The 18,231-nt window shown below is 43.7% G+C and overlaps 1 protein-coding gene across 1 annotated transcript; it reads left to right on the top strand.

Moving 5' to 3' along the window:
- The first annotated feature begins 3,402 nt into the window (after window positions 1–3,402).
- FAS (Fas cell surface death receptor) lies at window positions 3,403–18,125 on the top strand. The gene is made up of 9 exons (XM_075717703.1): window positions 3,403–3,447; window positions 12,202–12,367; window positions 12,951–13,085; window positions 15,070–15,178; window positions 15,682–15,746; window positions 16,112–16,204; window positions 16,338–16,411; window positions 16,911–16,935; window positions 17,660–18,125. Exons 1-9 carry the CDS (start codon window positions 3,418–3,420, stop codon window positions 18,073–18,075), a joined length of 1,113 nt encoding a protein of 370 aa, XP_075573818.1. The 5' UTR covers window positions 3,403–3,417; the 3' UTR covers window positions 18,076–18,125.
- The last annotated feature ends 106 nt before the right edge of the window (window positions 18,126–18,231 follow it).

Below are 18,231 nucleotides of genomic sequence, written 5' to 3'. Positions count from 1 at the left end.
ACTACCATGTCATCTGACCAAGAACCTTTCACTATACCGCTGAGGTGATTACAAGTATTATAATCAATAATAATGGATTACACAGTCTAGTACTTGAACCAAAAGTAAAAATTAGGTTGTTCTGAACACACATGAGGGAGGCGAGAGGCAAAACAGAAAAGCAAAATAAAACAAAATGCAGACAGAAAGTGAAACAAAATGACTCCACTTTGGGCCCAGTTATTAAGTGTTTGAGCTTTATCCCCCTTCCCTTTAAACTTCAGGTTATTTACAAAACACAAATCACATAACAAAATGTTTCATTTTAAGTATCCCCAAAACATACATTGTGTATTCTCTCCTATTTTCCTCCCCTTTCAGCCAAATCAAGTTGTCCAAATACAACAGCTGTGTACCCTAATCCACATTTTAAGGCAAACTTACTATCTACTAAAAGACAGGGAGATAAGTCAACATATACAAGACAAGAAAATGCAAAGCTAACAGGAAGACAATTGTAGTGAGGAGTTCATAACTCTTCTCAAATTTAACAGTTCCTACATGTATTATATTAAGGTATCCCAGCATAAGTCTTCTGTGCAACAATAATCTTCTAATGTGTATTGTAGGTCAAAGGAAAACTTAAGTTTGATGGAACTACTTTAAGTTACACTATGTTAACCTAATTGCCCAATCTTAGTACAAAAGAACTGCTAAATAATTACCAATACGCCAAAACAAATCTAAACTAAGTATTTAAAAAAACCCCAGTATATTTAAATTTTAAAAATCTGTAACAAATTAACAAAGAAAGAAGTAGTAGAAAGCAAGTCAGATCTTATGCTTTTTACCCATTATTTTCCCTCTGGAACATAACTATGGATTCAACATTTTGAGATGAGACCAATACAATGCACAGGCCTCTAGGGCCTCAGTCATGTTTCAGTTCACCTTGACAAATTTTTCTTCACCTGGAGAGTCCAATTAAGTTAGCCTTCTCAAAAACTTAGGAATTCATAAGGTCATAATACCCTGATGGAGTCAGTTTCTCTGGGTGCAAGTAGGCTTCCTGAGAGGGAAGAAAAGGTTTGATGCCAGGTAAGGCACGAATACAGATTCCAACTCAGCAACTCTCAAAGCCAGACCACTGCAGTCGTGTGTGTCCAAAATTATTCCTTGGGTGTTTTTGCAGCTATCCTGAACAGTATTTCCTATGCCTAGTGCACACACGTGGACACAGAACAACAGTAACAAGAAAAGAAAAACCGCAAAAATCAAAACAGCGCACTAAATAAATCAAAAAAGTCACTTTCATTCCAAAACCTTACACTTTTAAAGGCAGAATTGCAAAGGAACTAAAAAGTCAGTCTCCTGTGTGTTAACTGTTCCTGGAGTTTGACCCTGCCCCAGTCTGATCCCTCTTGCACATTAGGAAAGGTGCAAGGCCATCTGCTGGAAAGAAAAATAGTGCAGCGTCTTGTACTCCTACTTAGCACTCCTCAACTGCCACCTGAATTAAGCTTTAGATGAAGGGTGAGTACAGAAAACAGTCAAGGCTGCCACTTTTACCAACCAAAAAAAGCCACTTCAACCCAAGGAACTGCACAAAGATGAAAACACTGGCCTTAGAGTGCTCACCAATACCAACTCAGGTTAGTCAAACAGCAAACAAAAAATCCTCCAAACACATTGCTGTCTCTTGGCTTGTATCCATTACATATACAAAAAACCCCACACCAGCTACAGTTATCAACTACATGAGGTATGACTCCAAGTCATATGGAGACACTATTGTTTTGACAAGAATCTGGTGGCTTCTCAAATGTCTCTCAAAGCTCGCTACCAAGACAAAAACACTCCACAGCAAAACAGATATACACATGCAGAACAGAGAGGATATGCTCCCCGCCTCCGGGAGGGCAGAGAAGGGTGTAAACCGCATGCGCCTAATAGGTGTTAGCTACATTAGTGGAAGATGTCGGACAACTGGGGCAAGAAGCACACCAAGGTGTTACTGAATGCTAAGCGATGCCTGCAGAGCATTTTGTTTTTAGGACAAACCACAGTCCCCCAAGTTATGAATTTGGAAACAACTCTACTGAGCTTTCTGCTGCAGCAGCCGCCCAGGTCCAGACAACACTGCTGGCAGTCCCTACTCCACCCCCACCAGCGCACAAATTGCCGCTAAAATTAATAGCCTCAGGTACGCGCTGGCTTGGGTTTGCCCAGATGCGTAACACAGGCACTGCACCCAAGAGAGATGCCTCTCATTCATCATACTCCATGCTGCCAGTGGGAAGGCAAAAACTTGATTGTTAAAGGATACTCCAAAGGCAGCACCTCTAAAAATGTGTCAGCAGTGCATTTTGTTTTATCCGGAAGTGGTTAAAAAGCCTGTAATATTTAAACCAGCAGCTATTTTTTCATGATGAACCCAGCTTATCTATACGGCAGCTAAGAGCCATACCAGCAGGAGATCTGAAGAGTTTCTGAAAATCTGAGTCACAAACCTCTGAAAAATGGTGTTTAAAATGAAAATGCCAGCTCAATTGCAACCACGGTCCTCCCAAGGCAACGGTATCATGTCAAAACCCGAAAGGTCAAAACACGTATCGATAACTGACACATCGCGTTATTTCTAACACTATGAAGGAGGCCAGGCTACCAGTATTTCAAACCACTGAAAGCTTGCAGGAAAAACACAAGGAATGACTGGAAATAGCTACAAAATAGAAGTTAGAGTCTTGAGCAACCCTTTCCATAGGACAGCGAAAGGCAGCGTCTTCTGCTGCAGTGAATTTAGCCTATTCTGAATGCCTGCTCCACTCCTACGGGTTCAGGAGTCCCTGCCCCAAGCCTGTCCTTACCGACACTGCAAAACTGGAGTTTCTGCCCTCGGTGGGGAGGCAATTGCTCTACCCAGCAGCCGAAGCACACGAAGCAAACGCCTCATGCCCAGCCCCAAGTCTGTTGGCATTTTGCTTCGCGACCTCAGGGCCATGCCGGGCACTCACAAGGGGGTGCACCCGACCCCACACAGCCCAACACCCTCAGGATCCCCGCGGAGAGCGCGGCGCCCACGACACCCAAAAGGGCGCGGGCGCGCCCTCGCCTCCCTCTCGCAGAGGGGAGCTCGGCGCAGAGAGCGGGGGGTGCCCGCGGGCAGAGCGGTCCCTCCCGGCGCCCGGGGCCGGCAGCCCCCGCCCGGGGCCGGCTCCCGACGCCGCGGGCACCGGCGGGGAGGGCACAGCCCCGGCCGCCGCCGGCCCCTTGCGCCCCCGAGCGCCGCGCCGCGCCGGGGGCGGGCCGGCGCCGTGTTTACCAACATGGGAGGAGCCGGGCGTGGGCAGGGCGCAGGCGGGAGCCGGCTGCCGTGCGGCTCCGGCCCGGGCCGCTTTCGCTTTGCCGGCGGGTGCGGGGACAGCGCGGGGCGGCGGCATGGCCCGGGGACTCCTTCCCCTGCTCCTCGTAAGTGTCTGGCCGAGCGGGACGGGCGCCCGGGCGCCGGGCGGGGCGGGCGGCGGCGGCGGGCCGGGGCTCCGCCGCGGGGCAGCCGGCGGTGCCAGCAGCGCTGCCAGCTTGCTGACTGCCGCCGGCCGCAACAAACTTTGTTCCCGAAGTTTCGGCTAATTCATTCAGGCGGGTTTGTTCCCCCGTCCCCGTGTCCCCCCCTTAAAAAACCCACCTTCAAGTTCAGGCACTTCATGATTTTCCAGTCACTTCTTAGGATGCCAGGCGAAGCAGTGGGCGTTATGGAAAAGCGGAGGGATGGAAAGGGGGATGGATGCAGGTGGCTGTCGGGGACACCGGGTCGTGTGCCATAGCTCCGTCTGCAGCCACCCGGACCCGGCCAGAGACGCTGGCGAGGCAGTTTCAGCATCCACGCACAGACGGCACGGTTCGATCTGCAGCTGGGTATCTGCCCAGGCAAAGACCACGTTAGTGAAAGTTGACTTGTACTGCATCTCAGGAATCCGTAACAAAGAGATCCAGTAAAGCAACATAAAAGCGAATACCTGTGGCAGAGGAGTTTTGAACCACTGCTGACAGTGGCCTAAGAAAAGCTGGAGAAATAGTCCGAGTTCAGTGGCACGAAGCGCAACCTTTACTGGAAATAGTGGAGCAGGGCCTTCCTTTCTTGCTTTAGTCATCCCCTATGCGCAGGATGAGTCTCTGCAGCTTCAGAGCTTAGGTCACGTGTCTGTAAGCCGTAAAGTTACCTTTGCAAACACTCATTTTGAAGGGCTGCTGTCAACAAGGAAGGTAAGGAAGTGTTTCAGCATCTGCAGCACCGGGATCTCCACCGGTACAGGTGCCTTAGGCCAAAGAGCTGTAGTGGCAGCAAGCTCCTGGGCAGGAGACCTGGGCACATGCAGGTGCAGATGCGCCGGCTCTGCCTGCGCTCTGGCAGAGCTGCCCCGCTGCTCCGAGAGCCCAGAGGTGGGATGGTGGGGATCGGGCAGGTGGCAGTAAGCCCTGCTTGCGCAGCAGAGCCGTGACCTGCCTGGAAGTGTGCATGCAATATACGTTGCTTCCCCAGACCCAATTCTCACCTATTTCAGAGAGAACTCACTGGAGTTCACATTCAAAATCTCTTCACAGTGTGGTTGCATTGCTGATGAATGCAGTTTGCTTTGGGGTTTGGCAGGGTAAAATCAGGTGTTACGCTAAAAACCACTTGAATTCTGATCTGATTCACTATATAACAGGTAGCAAACTATTTAAAGTGATTCAGAGGGTTGTATCCATGCCCCTGCACAAAGCACCAGAGCACAGTTAAATACGAAGAAGGATTTTCATCTGGTGACAGCAGTGTGTATTACCTGTTCCTGTACAGGAGCAGCAAGCAACTGGCAGAAATGTCAGTCTAGCTCAGTATCTTGGAACTATTCAGAATATAAATTAAGATTAAAAAATACTTTATTTTATCCCACTGCTCCCAGAGAATAAATATAACTTCTATTCTTATTTTCCACTTGTTTCCAAATTTCAGTACCGCTTAGAAAGACTGCAGCACTCCCACATACTGTATCTTTTTAAAGAATTATGGGTGTTTTTTTTATTAGCATGTTGTTCCACTACTTATAAATCAGTAAACCTGGGCAGCACTTCACATACTAATTTGATTAAACCAGAACATGGAAGTAGTTTGTTGAATGAGACCTCAATTTTGCGAGGAACTCCATGTTGCACTACAGTAGAAGCAGCTGCGGGGATAGTCATGCAAAATAGCAATGGCCTACATAGTTAAAAAACATCGAACTTTACCCTGTAAAACAAGCCACAAAACTACATACCACTCAGAGACACAGTCTAAAGGAATAGGCCATCTTAAGAGAGTAAAGTGTTACCTAAATATTTTGTAATTATCTGATACGACTACAGAGCAGGAGGTTTTCTGGACAGGACTCCTACATCACTGTGCTGACCCTTCCTCCTCATTTCCCAGACAACTAATGCATGCATTTAAGTGTATATGTGTAAACAGCCATAAAGTCATGGGATGACCCAAGACAAGTGAAAAATATAAGGGCCCCAATTCTGCAAACACTTGTCTGGTCGTGTTTCCACAGTTAGCTGCCTTTATCTTTGAGGCAACTCACTGAACAAAGAGAAAGTACCAACAAGAAAACTGTATTCTGTTACAAAACGAAAAAGGGGAAGAGTTGCTGAATTTCTATGCTGTCCAGCTCTTATTCATCCTTAGCCACAACATCATCAAAGTGAGGTGGGAGCTGTTAATATTGCTCCAACTCTCCCAAACTGTATAGTATTTATTACATGTTTACTAGTACAGTACTCCTAAAAAACAAAATTAAAAAAAAAAAACTAAACAAAATGACCAACCATACAACCCCCACCTTCCAATATATTACCATAATTTGCATGTGAGTCAGCTGAGATGTGAAATAGTAATGGATTGAATTTGGACACCAACTATTTTAAGACACTGGACAGTAACCGAGGCTTCTTACTCTCACAGGCACTAAACACATGCATCTCACTTGAAATTTAAGCAGCTCAGGATGCTTCTAGTTGTGGGGAAATACCAACTCCCATTGCTGGGCTTCAGAAAATGGAACTGGATTCTTTTTGTCCTTCTCATAAAAGATTTTAGAACACAAAATACTATTTTTAGTGGTTATTTTGGTGATATCAACTTCTGCCTTGGCAAGTGGAAAAAAAAAAAGAGATCGGGCAAAAGTGATACTGGAGATACTGGAAGCAGAAATTATTTACTGTAGTAAAAGAATTGGAGTAGGGAATCCTCTTAACAAGCCGTGTGAAGTTACTTACTCTTTGAAAAAGCCATCCTCACAGGGTTAACGCAAGAAAGATTAATTACATAGAAAACCATATTAAAATGGAGCTAACGCTAGTAACCATTTGTCAAAAGTACCAGCATCCTCACAGGGTTAACGCAAGAGAGATTAATTACATAGAAAACCATACTAAAATGGAGCTAACTCTAGTAACCATTTGTCAAAAGTACCAGAAGCAAATAAAAACTCAGAAAAAGAGTTAGTTTTTCTGGGCTCCCACTAGGCAAAAAAAGCAAGAAAATCCCCCCTGTGCCCCTTTTTTTAAACACTTAGAAAGCCCCTGATGAGCTCATGCACGTTGCCACATGTAGCAAATGTGGAATGGAAAAAAAAAGGCCACCAAGTTCTGAAGGCATCAGCCTTCTCATCCATATGCATTTATGGATTAGAAATGGAAGAAGTGGTTTGCTAAAAATAAAATGTATTATAAAGATAACAGGAGAAAGCAGAGACCTTTTTCTTCTCAAGGTTAAATGTTGTAAAGCTTTAAAAAGTCCTGTATACAAATAACATGTTCACACAAAGCTGAGATTACATCCCCATAAGGTCGGTCTGCTGAAACTTTTCAGTTGAAGGAAGTTGACCTGTTACGAAGAATATTCTGATAGAGGAAGAATCAGAGGCCTGAGAATCCCAAAATGACAAGAGTTTTCAAAGAAACTGAAGTTCCTGTCACTCTGCCCTGGCAACACAGATGAAAAGAGGCTTTATAAGTCTCCTTAGCAGATGCCTGTTGGTGAAAGCATTTTGGAGGACTCTGTAGAAGTGAAGGAGAGGGAGGAGGTAGAAAGCTCTCTCAAATGCATGGGCAATGCAAAAAGAGAGAAACAAAAAAATTTGGGCTCGTGATAATCTTTATGGATTCTGCTAAGGCTAGATATCCCTGATTAACTGATTGATTTTATTCCCATTGACTGCTTAGTTCAATCTAAGTCTTCAGTTTAGATATGACAACTGTTTTTTAGGTTAAGATGAGAAAGGTAGAAGAAAGCCTCTGTGAGTCATTTTAGGCTGAAAACGTACAGCCGCTGTTTGAATGTACACATCATAAAAAAGCACCTATCACCCCTGCCTGTGCAAAAGCCCCTAAAGTGCTTCCTTTCCGCTGTTAGCACTCGCTGTTCAGTGACAATAAGGAAAGCAATTAAGGTGTGCACAGGAAGCTGAATGACTAGTGACTTTCTTTTTTCCTGTAAGACACACGAAAATTTTTATATAGCAAATGGATTGCTTTTAAAAGCATGTAAATCCAGGAGGAGGAAAAAAGTTTGAAAAAATTAGGGTGTCACTTTGAAAAATCTCCACAGTTTTCTGATTACTCCTTGTACAGGAAGGCAGTATAAGACGTCCCCGCGAACAGAACCGATGTAGGTGTTTGGTGCTGCTTAAATGTCAAATTCTGAGAAGTGATCCCCACTTCTTGTAAGTGTTGAGAAGTGTTCCCCACTTCTTGTAAGTGTACGAGGAAGTTCACCTCCGCGAGCGACCGGGGAGGCCTTCCATTGAGGAGTGTTATATTTCTGTCCCTCTTCACTGTATCAGCGTATCTCGTTTGTATTAAAGCATAAGCAAGAGGTGGAGAGGTTTGTTCATGTGAAGGAAAGCCGTGTCTGTGCACGCGCTGTGACTACAGGCATTCAGTAAACACAGAAAAACAAAATCAGTTAAATTTTACCGATATTAGTCATTTAGAAAGGTCTTTCCTTCTTTCATTATATTGCATTTTCTGCATGCCGCTCTGGAGGCTTTTCTTTCTTTGTGTGTGCCCCATGCTTCAGCAGTGCCATTCAGTTACTCTGCTGTGCCCAGGCACTGTTTGTGGGCGCGTTAGGGCTGTGGTAATCTTCGTTCTCCCTCTTCTCTTTACTGTTGCCCAAGGTCTTCCCCCTCCCGCCCCCAAAAATAGCTTGACTTCTCTGGTCTAAAAAGAGGAGATTTGGGTGCGGAAAGCATGACGCAGGGTGCGCCTGTGGGCGCAGAGCTTTGCCAGGTGCAGCTGCGAGGGCAGGCGAGGAGGAGGGAGCCGGGCCCCCGCAGCAGGGCGAGTGCCGCCGGGCCGGGGCAGGTTCGTCGCAGCCTCGGCCGCGGCGTTCGAGGGCAGTGGTCGGCGGCGCCGGTGCCGCGCTCCTCGCTCACACCGCTGAGTCGCATTTCTTCTGTCAGCGCGGGGAGGTGAAGGAGTCATTTCCCCACCAACTTCCTCATGCCGCGAGCCCCAGCCACGCTGCCTGCCTTCAGGGCTGGAAGCCTTCTGGCGCCATCGGCTTTCCTGGGGCGGACAAAGATCCGTTGTGCTGCCTCAGGGCCTCCCCGCCATGGCTACCGCCTCGCTTCCAGCCCCTTCTGCTGGCCGAGGCCTCATGGCAGGCAGGCCTGTCAGGCTGTCATGATCCTCCAGCCCTGAGAGCTGGGGCAACGCAAGTCCCCCGGTGTTGTCCTGTGACCGTCCCCTCCCTCGGCCTGGTCCGACGTGTGGCAGAGGAGCAACAGCGGAGCGATGGAGGTGCAGGGCTTCACCCTGCTTCAGGGAAAGTCAGACCAGACTGGACATACGTCCCTGACCATTTCAGTAATTATTTTTTAATTTAACTTCCTATCCCTGTTTTTAGTAAGATGGTTCTCCCAGGCAAAAGGAAAACAAATCATGCTAATTTAGCACATCCATTTGACAGCTTCTGCTAAGGCCTTACATTAACCTTTTACCATCATTACACTGGCATTCAGAGAAGAGCACCCTCAAAGCTTTGGCAGCGAAGGAGGAGAGGCAGAGCCCTGAACGGGGGAAGTGACGGGCTGAGCATCCATAGCCAGAGCTTCTCAAGCGCTAAACTGCTTTTTTTAGCGGCCGAAGCTTCTCCTCCAGGTGCAAAGAAAAGCCTTCTTAATTTCAGTCTAGTAACTAATATTATATACATTTTAAAACATATGGCTGCTAAGGAAAGAAAATGCTTGTCACCTTCCCATTTCTGAATAGACTAGAGGATCAAAAGTGACTATTTGTAGAGGTCAGCAGACAGTGGTCATATTGGTTACTTCAATTAATTAGCCACAGATAATACTTCCTTCTCTCGAGAGCCCTGTTTGGAATCCAAAGCTGGTTTTCAGTAAGTTAGGATTTAAGTTAATTAAAGACTTTTCTGCATCTAACTAAAGTTATGGTCAGCATCCAATCAGTTCACACAAAATCATGAAGATTGAATTAGTCAGCCATTAAATATCACCCTCTGGCAGGAAAAAAAAGAAGTGTAACAATAAAAATAACCAATCCTTAAACTATTAGAGAATTTTTTAAATACTTATGTCCCTTGTTACCATTAACAGACACAGCCAAATTTGTACTAAACTGCAATTCAAAAGTGTTCAAAGATAACCAAGCATTCAGAATTAACCTCTTTCAAATATCCAAGACAAAATTAAAAATAAATTATTCTAGTCAAGGTGTTTTGCATGCTGATTTAAAGTGTGATCGATTCTGTGGTCAGCAGGACTTTCAGTCCACGCAGTGCGCCATTGGTATGAGGATCTGACAGTTTCTTTGTATTGCACCTCATTCCACACTAATCTCCTTTCTGAAAAAAGTACCTTCTCCTTCACAACTTGGCCTGTTCTTTCATTTTGCCAAAGACAATAGAATCATAGAATCATCTAGGTTGGAAAAGACCTTTAAGATCATCCAGTCCAACCATTAACCTACACTACCAAGCCCACTCTAGACTAATCAAGGGTAGACCAGACTAAACCATATCCCGAAGTGCCACATCTACCCGTTTTTTAAACGCCTCCAGGGATGGGGACTCCACCACCTCTCTGGGCAGCCTGTTCCAATGCCTGACCACCCTTTCCGTAAAGAAATTTTTCCTAATTTCCAGTCTAAACCTCCCCTGGCGCAGCTTAAGCCCATTTCCTCTTGTCCTATCGCTAGCTACTTGGGAGAAGAGACCAACACCCACCTCACTACAACCTCCTTTCAGGTAGTTGTAGAGAGCGATAAGGTCTCCCCTCAGCCTCCTCTTCTCCAGGCTAAACAACCCCAGTTCCCTCAGCCGCTCCTCATAAGGCCTGTGCTCCAGACCCTTCACCAGCTTCGTTGCCCTTCTCTGAACACGCTCCAGCACCTCAATGTCTTTCTTGTAGTGAGGGGCCCAAAACTGGACACAGTATTCCAGGTGCGGCCTCACCAGCGCCGAGTACAGGGGGACAATCACCTCCCTGCTCCTGCTGGCCACACTATTCCTGATACAAGCCAGGATGCTGTTGGCCTTCTTGGCCACCTGGGCACACTGCTGGCTCATGTTCAGCCGGCTATCTACTAACACCCCCAGGTCCTTTTCGGCCAGGCAGCTTTCCAGCCACTCCTCCCCAAGCCTGTAGCGTTGCATGGGGTTGTTGTGACCGAAGTGCAGGACCCGGCACTTGGCCTTGTTGAACCTCATACAGTTGGCCTCGGCCCATCGATCCAGTCTGTCCAGGTCCCTCTGCAGGGCCATCCTACCCTCAAGCAGATCGACACTCCCACCCAATTTGGTGTTGTCTGCAAACTTACTGAGGGTGCACTCCATCCCCTCATCCAGATCATTGATAAAGATATTGAACAAGACTGGCCCTAAAACAGAGCCCTGGGGAACACCGCTCGTGACCGGCCGCCAACTGGACTTAACACCATTTATCACTACTCTCTGGGCTCGGCCACCCAACCAGTTCTTTACCCAGCGAAGAGTATGCCTGTCTAAGCCGTGAGCTGCCAGCTTCCCGAGGAGGATATTATGCGAGACGGTGTCAAAAGCTTTGCTAAAGTCGAGGTAGATGACATCCACAGCCTTTCCATCATTCCATCATTCCATCATTCATCATTTCCATCATTCCATCAATAGCATTGCTCTGTTTCTTCCCAAGCATCATTTTTTCCCCCTTCCTCAGTATCCCTCACAGCGTGTATCTCCGAGTCTTTTGTAAAATATGAAACAATTTTTTTTTTTAATTAAAGAACAGCAAGAAGAGTAAATGTATAGCTCAGCTTAGATGTTAAGACTTCAAACTCTGCAAGACTCAAGACAAGGACTGTCTTAATTTTTTTCTGTTACAGCTCCACACAGATAGTAATATACAAGTAAAATAAATGATGAAAATGTTCAAATCACTCCAAACTATCAGCAGAAACTGGTTTAAGTGAAGGCAGGCTGTCCTGCATAATAATATTTCTAGGAGGGAATCTAGTTCTCCTGCCAACAAGCATTACATTGCTCCATTATAGAGACATCTCATACTTAGTGCATGCAAATTATATACAGAATTCCACACAAACCATTGCCAAGAGGAAGGCAACCTATAGCAGATCTATCCTTCTCATTTTCCCGCCTTGCTCCCAAAATAAAAAAAAAGAATGGCTTGGCCTCTGGGTTCACAGTGCTTTCTTCAGAAATGCATTAGTGCTGTTCAGTTTGCAAGCAACAGTAGGGTGGCAAGAAATTAAGAAAGATATCCTTCGAATTAAGGAAGTTCTCTATGGAACATTATTATTACTGGCTAAGAAAGGGCAGATTTAGGCACAGTGATCTGAGGCAGAGAGAGCTCTTCAAGAAAGTAGTGGGAGCTCCTTTGCTTTGCATTATAATTAGGCATATGAGGTCATCTGTTACAACTCAGATGCATGGGCCTGTTCTCCAGCATTAATGTTCAAATTATCAGTACTTGTAGTGGTAGGGTTAATAGCATTAAATCTAATATGTGTCCTCATTGTCCATTAACTCTTCTGAAGTTAATGGACAACTTTAACGACGGGGTGAATATCAATGCGTTTAGCAACAGAGTAACCATACTGATGTAACTCTGTGCTAGTAGTAAAACACACCTAGAGTCCTTGACAGTTTTTTTTGTATAACTTGCTGTTCTTCTCTCCTAGGTGGTTATCTTAATTATTGAAACACACTGCAAAAATGATACTGAAGCTATAATACACACAGCATACAATAAATTAATTACAAGGAGGACCCTTGCTAAGAGGGAACTTAAGTGTAACCAGGATGAATACACATTAGGTGTTAAGTGTTGCAAGAAATGTGCACGTGGTGAGTATCACTATAAGACTGTGTTGAAAAGTCATTAAGAGTGGAAACAACAACATGCACAACTGGTTTCTGCTGGGATAGCTAAGCAGCATGCTGTGGTTTCCTGGATGCAGTGCTTCATTCTAGCTGTATCTGTCTCTATTACAGGACATCAGATGCTTCAAAAGTATTTCTTGAGCTCAAGTGCACCAATAACTTTTCACTACAGATAGTAGTTCTAACATAACATGCTTGTCACAAAAGAGCTAAGAATTACATACACATCTTTGAAAGTGGTTAAAAAAGTACAAGCACAGGCTTTTGCCTACAAGACTCCATATATTCATGGGTTTTCCAATTTTGCATGTACAGTTTTGTTTGGTGTGCCCTCCTTCAGTCCTAAACTGGAGGAAGAGGGGGGATGATCAGATCTTATGTATACTACATTCCTGAAGAGCGTATGCATAAAGAATATAGATTCTGTCCATATTTGTAAATCAAAAAGTATTGGGGATTAAAAAGAAAGTCTGACATAGGTCTTAGAGCTGATGGCTTCTGTCCAAAGGTATTGCAAATCTTAATTCTTGTTTTTCTGTCTCCACAGGTTTTGTTAAAAATATCGAGTGCCCAACAGATATTCGCAAACACTGTGCTCCATGTGAAAATGGAAAGGAGTACATGGAGTCTATCAATGATTTGGACAAGTGTTTGAGATGCCGTTCCTGTGACAGCGTATTCGGTACATCTATAGAAATAGCAACTCTATCTTTTTTGATACATGGTGTGACTGAAAAGTCTCCACAATCCCTGAGTAGTGGATAGCATGCAGATTAAAATGTTTTAGTGGTAGTACACGAAGTCATAAGTTTATCCCCCAGTTCCCTTTCGTCAGGCACAAAGTAGGAAGAAGAACAAGCTATGTTGGTCCATTGTTTCTCCTTATATCTGCCTTTGCTCAGCCAAAGCATTCCTTGCAAAACAGACCCTATACAAACTGGTTAGAGTCAAGGAGGAAAAGCGCGCTCTCTCTCTTCTTCGCCCTCTATTTAAGAGAGGTCTTGTAAGAAGCAGGGATGGGAGGATTCCCAATGGTTTCTTTTGTAGTCTTTCATGTAATTAATAATATTATTTAAAATTGCTGGAGCTGATAGAGTGATGTCTTTTATACGTTCAAGATGCTGTGTGGGTTATAGGATCAAATCATGAGACTATGAGGCATGTCTTACTGGGTCATACCAGTGGTCCACCTACCCCAGTATTCTGCGTTCAGCAGTGGAGGCAAGAGATGCTATTTAGAGAAAACACAAACAAACCTGTCTACTTTCTGTGGTCTGTTCCCTGCAAACTCTACCAGCATCCACAGTTGTGGGAAAGGACATTAGAAGGTCCATCCCTACCTAGTCATGTTAGCATCCATTTATGAGCCCTTTGTGCGTGAACCTGCTGGGGGACACGAGGTTCCAGAAATTCACTACCTGTTGCATAAATATCCATCATAGATTTTTTTTTTTTTAAAAAAAAAATCCATTAAACTGATCTCCTACCAGTTCCACCAGGTGTCCTTTAGTTCTAGTATGCCTGGATTTAGGGAATGATAGTTCTACATTCCTTGTATCCAAAATCGAGTCTGGTGAGCGGAGAGTCAGCTCTTAACGCCAATACGGTTGTACTCAGATCACCTGCTGGAATATCAGTCTTTAGTGCTTTCCCCTTACTGTAACACCTCCATACGCATAGAAAGTTTTCCTCTCATTAGCTACTATAATAAGCAGTTTTGGATGGGTAATGAAGTTGAGTACAGCAAAACAATTCAACATTGTGTACAGTGCCATGAAAGAAAGTATTAGTTAAACTGAAGAGGAAAGAAAGGGTACTGGGATGACTAGTCACATTATCCCATGGACAATGATGTAGTTGAAGAGAAGTCAGTAGAAAACATTAGGCAGGAGGAAAATTACCACTGAAGTTCCATTCTTGGGATCATTCATGTTTGATATTTTCATGAATGGCTTCAACACTGGTTTCACAGTAGAGCTTCATCAAGTTTTGAAAGATAAGTTTTCCTGTTACAGCAGGGCAGTGAATGTGATAACTCAAAAATTCGCTTCTATTTCTGTATGCCTGTGAAAATAGCTTTCATAGTGGGTAGGTACTTAAAGTAATTTTTAATGCAGAAATAATTTTTCATAGATGGAGATAGCTTCATCATATACACTGAGGATAGGAGAAAATTAATTCACTTGTTTTGACACTTAAGCGGGGAATATGTTAGCCAAAAGAGAGTGGAATTCCTCACCATTGGAGGTCCTCAAGAAGAGATAAACTTGTCTGTCAGGCAGAGAAAAGAATTTGTCTCTGACATCAAGCAGGGAGATGGGTTATGTGATCCTGTGAGTTTCCTTCTGGCTTTACACTTCTGAATGGGAAAAAGAAGCTGACAACATTCGGCAGTGCCAAATGAGTCCTCTTCCAGCAAGTACTTTATCGCGCGATCAGTTCTTTGAGCTCTTGGCCAGCAGAGGTCTCTTTGCCATCTGCGCATTTCCAGTACTCTGGCAGCAGGGCTCCTTATAAAAGCTATGTTGTTCCTACAGTTAAGCCTCACCAGTGCCAGCAGTGGTAGAGCTAAAAGCACGTAAGTCTGAGGACAAGAGCTTGTGAGCAGAGGCCTGCTTTTAAGGCCTACTTTTTCAAACTAACAAACTTTAAGAAATTTATTTTAGGTTTGGTGGTTGCAAAGAACTGTACCCCAGCAAAGGACACGGAATGCATCTGTGCAAAGAACCATTTTTGCAAATCTTCTCCATGTGTGCACTGTTATCTATGTACCATGTAAGTTTATGCCTTCATCATTAAATATGAAATTGTTAATGTCATATGTTACCACACTTTTTTCCAGCCAGTTTCAAGACAGAGGCTAAGGTAATGTATAACCCGAGGGAAAACATACTAGTTTTCCTTTGCACTTAGCTTGTTGAGCTGACAGCTCAGGCAACTTAACTTGCATTCATGCAGGCTTTCCAAAGGCATGCAGAAAAACTTGTATACATCCGCCAAGTCTGTATATACTTTTCAAAAAACGTAATGAAGTATCTGAGCTTTCCTGTTGTCTTTCTGTGATCTACTGTTACATCTAGAAAATAATTTCCACACCTTTTTCCACTCCCATACCTTTCCATACTGTTTTCATACCTATCAAATTCCAAATTCCAACATCTTGATATATGAAAGCTTTAGCTGATAAAAAGTGTTAGAAGATTTATAAACCCTGTAAACAGAGCAAATAAAAAGACAGAAACAAATCCCATAATGATTTTTGTTCATGTTTTCTGCAGATGTGAAGGTGGATTAATTGAAAAACAATGTACTCCAACTTCAGACACTGTGTGCAGAACGGAAGGTACCATTTTAAAACCTAGCATGGTCTAGCATCTGCTGTATTTTGAGAGGCTATTGCAATTTTACTGTTCTACACAATGGCCCACAGTGATTCCTGACAGCTAAGGGCATCATATCTACTGGGCCCTGTACTGACCTGTGGAGCATGATTGCTCTTTTCCCTTGATGACTGTGCAGATGTAGGAGCTATTACTCCTTTTTAGAGGTGACTCATGATAGGTGAGAGTTTAGCAAAGAGGTAGCTTCTGCTGCTAGGAGACAACAGAAAGGCTTTTACAGTCTGACACAGCCTTGCTTAAAATTTAGAGTGTGTTGCTGTATTGCATTTCTTGACTTAACTTTTGTGTAATGTTTCTAATGTTCTAGCAGAAACAGGAAACCCACAGTGGGCCATTGCTTTGTACGTTTTATTACCACTAGCACTACTACTAACAGCAGGACTTGGAGCAAGATGGTGCTGTAAGTGATTCCCTATTCCTACCATACTCTGAATAAGATATTCAGCTACTTACTCAGATGTAATTTTATATTCTTGGAGTCCAGAGGAGAGATATACTCTGTCCTGGATTTTAAAAATGCTTTTTTGTTTCAGACAAGAGAAGACAGAAGGGTCTTACTAGCAAGGAGAACCTAGGTGAAGCAGTCTCCAAATCAGAGGTTTCTTATGTAAGTATTGTTGCTTAGATCACAAAAAACTCAGCTTCATGCAAGGAACTTTGTTCCATTGAAATTATGCTGGGACTCCCCAAGCATGTGCGTGCCTCCCTTCCATGACATTAATGAAGTAAATTTCACCATGAGGGCTCTTTGGGGAGAAGTAAGAGAAACCCTGTATTATTTCTTCAGAATTTGTTGCCATGCTTCCTAAGTTACATGACCAAGATCAAAACTTCATAAATCATCAGGCCTCCACTGACCCAAGGTACCTGTCCCCATGCATACTTTCAGGCAATGGCAATTGTGAGGGGATTCCTCAAGCTTACCCAAGTCAAAAGAGGTCTGTCTGTCCAATCTGATTCCCTCGCTCATGAAACAGGGGAATCGCGGAGAAAACTAGAAGAAAATTACAGAAGTCATGTGTTCCAAAATGTGTTTATTCTCTTGTACAACGTTGGTGTTTTACAAAACTTGTTTCTACGCATTTCTCTCTCGCTTCTCTTTTCAGGAGAATGTACCTCTCATATACATAGGTAAGAGACAAGTAATTTCTCAAAATTCAGTAGAAGAAAAAAAATACAGCACTAAAGAAGGGTATTTTTGTGTAGACTTTGCCACTGCCTAGATCTGTCATTCTAGCACAACAGTGAACACTTACTAAAGAAATGCCAGTTCGTATTGTTGTATAGGAAGCAATTACTAATTGACAACAGGTGAATTTCTGTTCTGCATGTGGTACAGACACTAGGAGGCAGCAAGCTGGATTTCTAGAATCGTGGATAATAATGATAATGGTGTAGTCCCACAGCCAGCAGTGGGAATCGCAGAAGCACAGACCTACCTTATGTTCAAGGGCAAAAAAGAACATAAGCTCCAAGGCTGTATCACAACAATAGACCTGTCCTGTTCCAGGACTTTTCCCAACTCTGTTTTGAGCAAAACAGGTACATGAGGGATGACCAGACTTTAATGATAGAGAGTGACAGAATAGGTTACAGAGGGAGCTGAGATTCTATTTCAAGTGGTAGAAGGCAATATGGATGCAACCCTAAATATTTGAATTACCTAGCATTCGGCAGGAACATGTAAAAGCAGACCCACTATGTATTGTAAAAACATCATATATAAAACATACTGAGTCATGAATACGTGAGACTTAATCTGCTGTGGATAGGAAAAGTATCACTTCTGAGTGCAGGTGATAAAAAACAGTAAGATATAAGTGCCAAGAGCATTAATTTCATTTTATGCTTCTAGATGTTGACCTGAGCAGCCATGTTGCTGGTATTGTGGAAGAGATGACACTCCAAGAAGTCAAGACATTTGTTCGTAATCACAAAGTACCAGAACCTATCATAGATCAAACTGTTCGGGATTATGTTAGTGATACATCTGAACAGAAGATTAAGCTGTTTCAAGTCTGGTATCAAAGACATGGGATAAAAGGAGCCTATGCAACCCTAATAAGCAGCCTGCGAGAGTTTAAAATGTGCACTGCAGCTGATAAAATTGAGGAAAAATTGAAGGCAGCTGTTTCCAGCTGTCAGGAAGGGGGACAGTCTTATCGTGATGACACTGAGCAAAGCAAAACCTGCACTCAGGAAGGTAGAAACTCTTACGATGATAGTGCTGAGCTAAGTAAAACCTGTTCTGGTAGTTTGGAAGAGACATAGCACAGAGTAATTTGAAAATTATTTCTGACTGAATTAATATTTTTCTAATAATATAAATAAAGCTTTTAAATGCCATTTTCATTGGCAGTTCTGACTGATTCAAGGAAGTTATAATATCAACAAGGAATAACTATGATTTTTGTAGCAATATCTTTC

The sequence above is a fragment of the Pelecanus crispus genome, chromosome 10, assembly GCF_030463565.1.
Source record: "Pelecanus crispus isolate bPelCri1 chromosome 10, bPelCri1.pri, whole genome shotgun sequence".
Lineage (NCBI taxonomy): Eukaryota > Metazoa > Chordata > Aves > Pelecaniformes > Pelecanidae > Pelecanus > Pelecanus crispus.
This window is presented reverse-complemented; position numbering and strand designations above follow the sequence as displayed.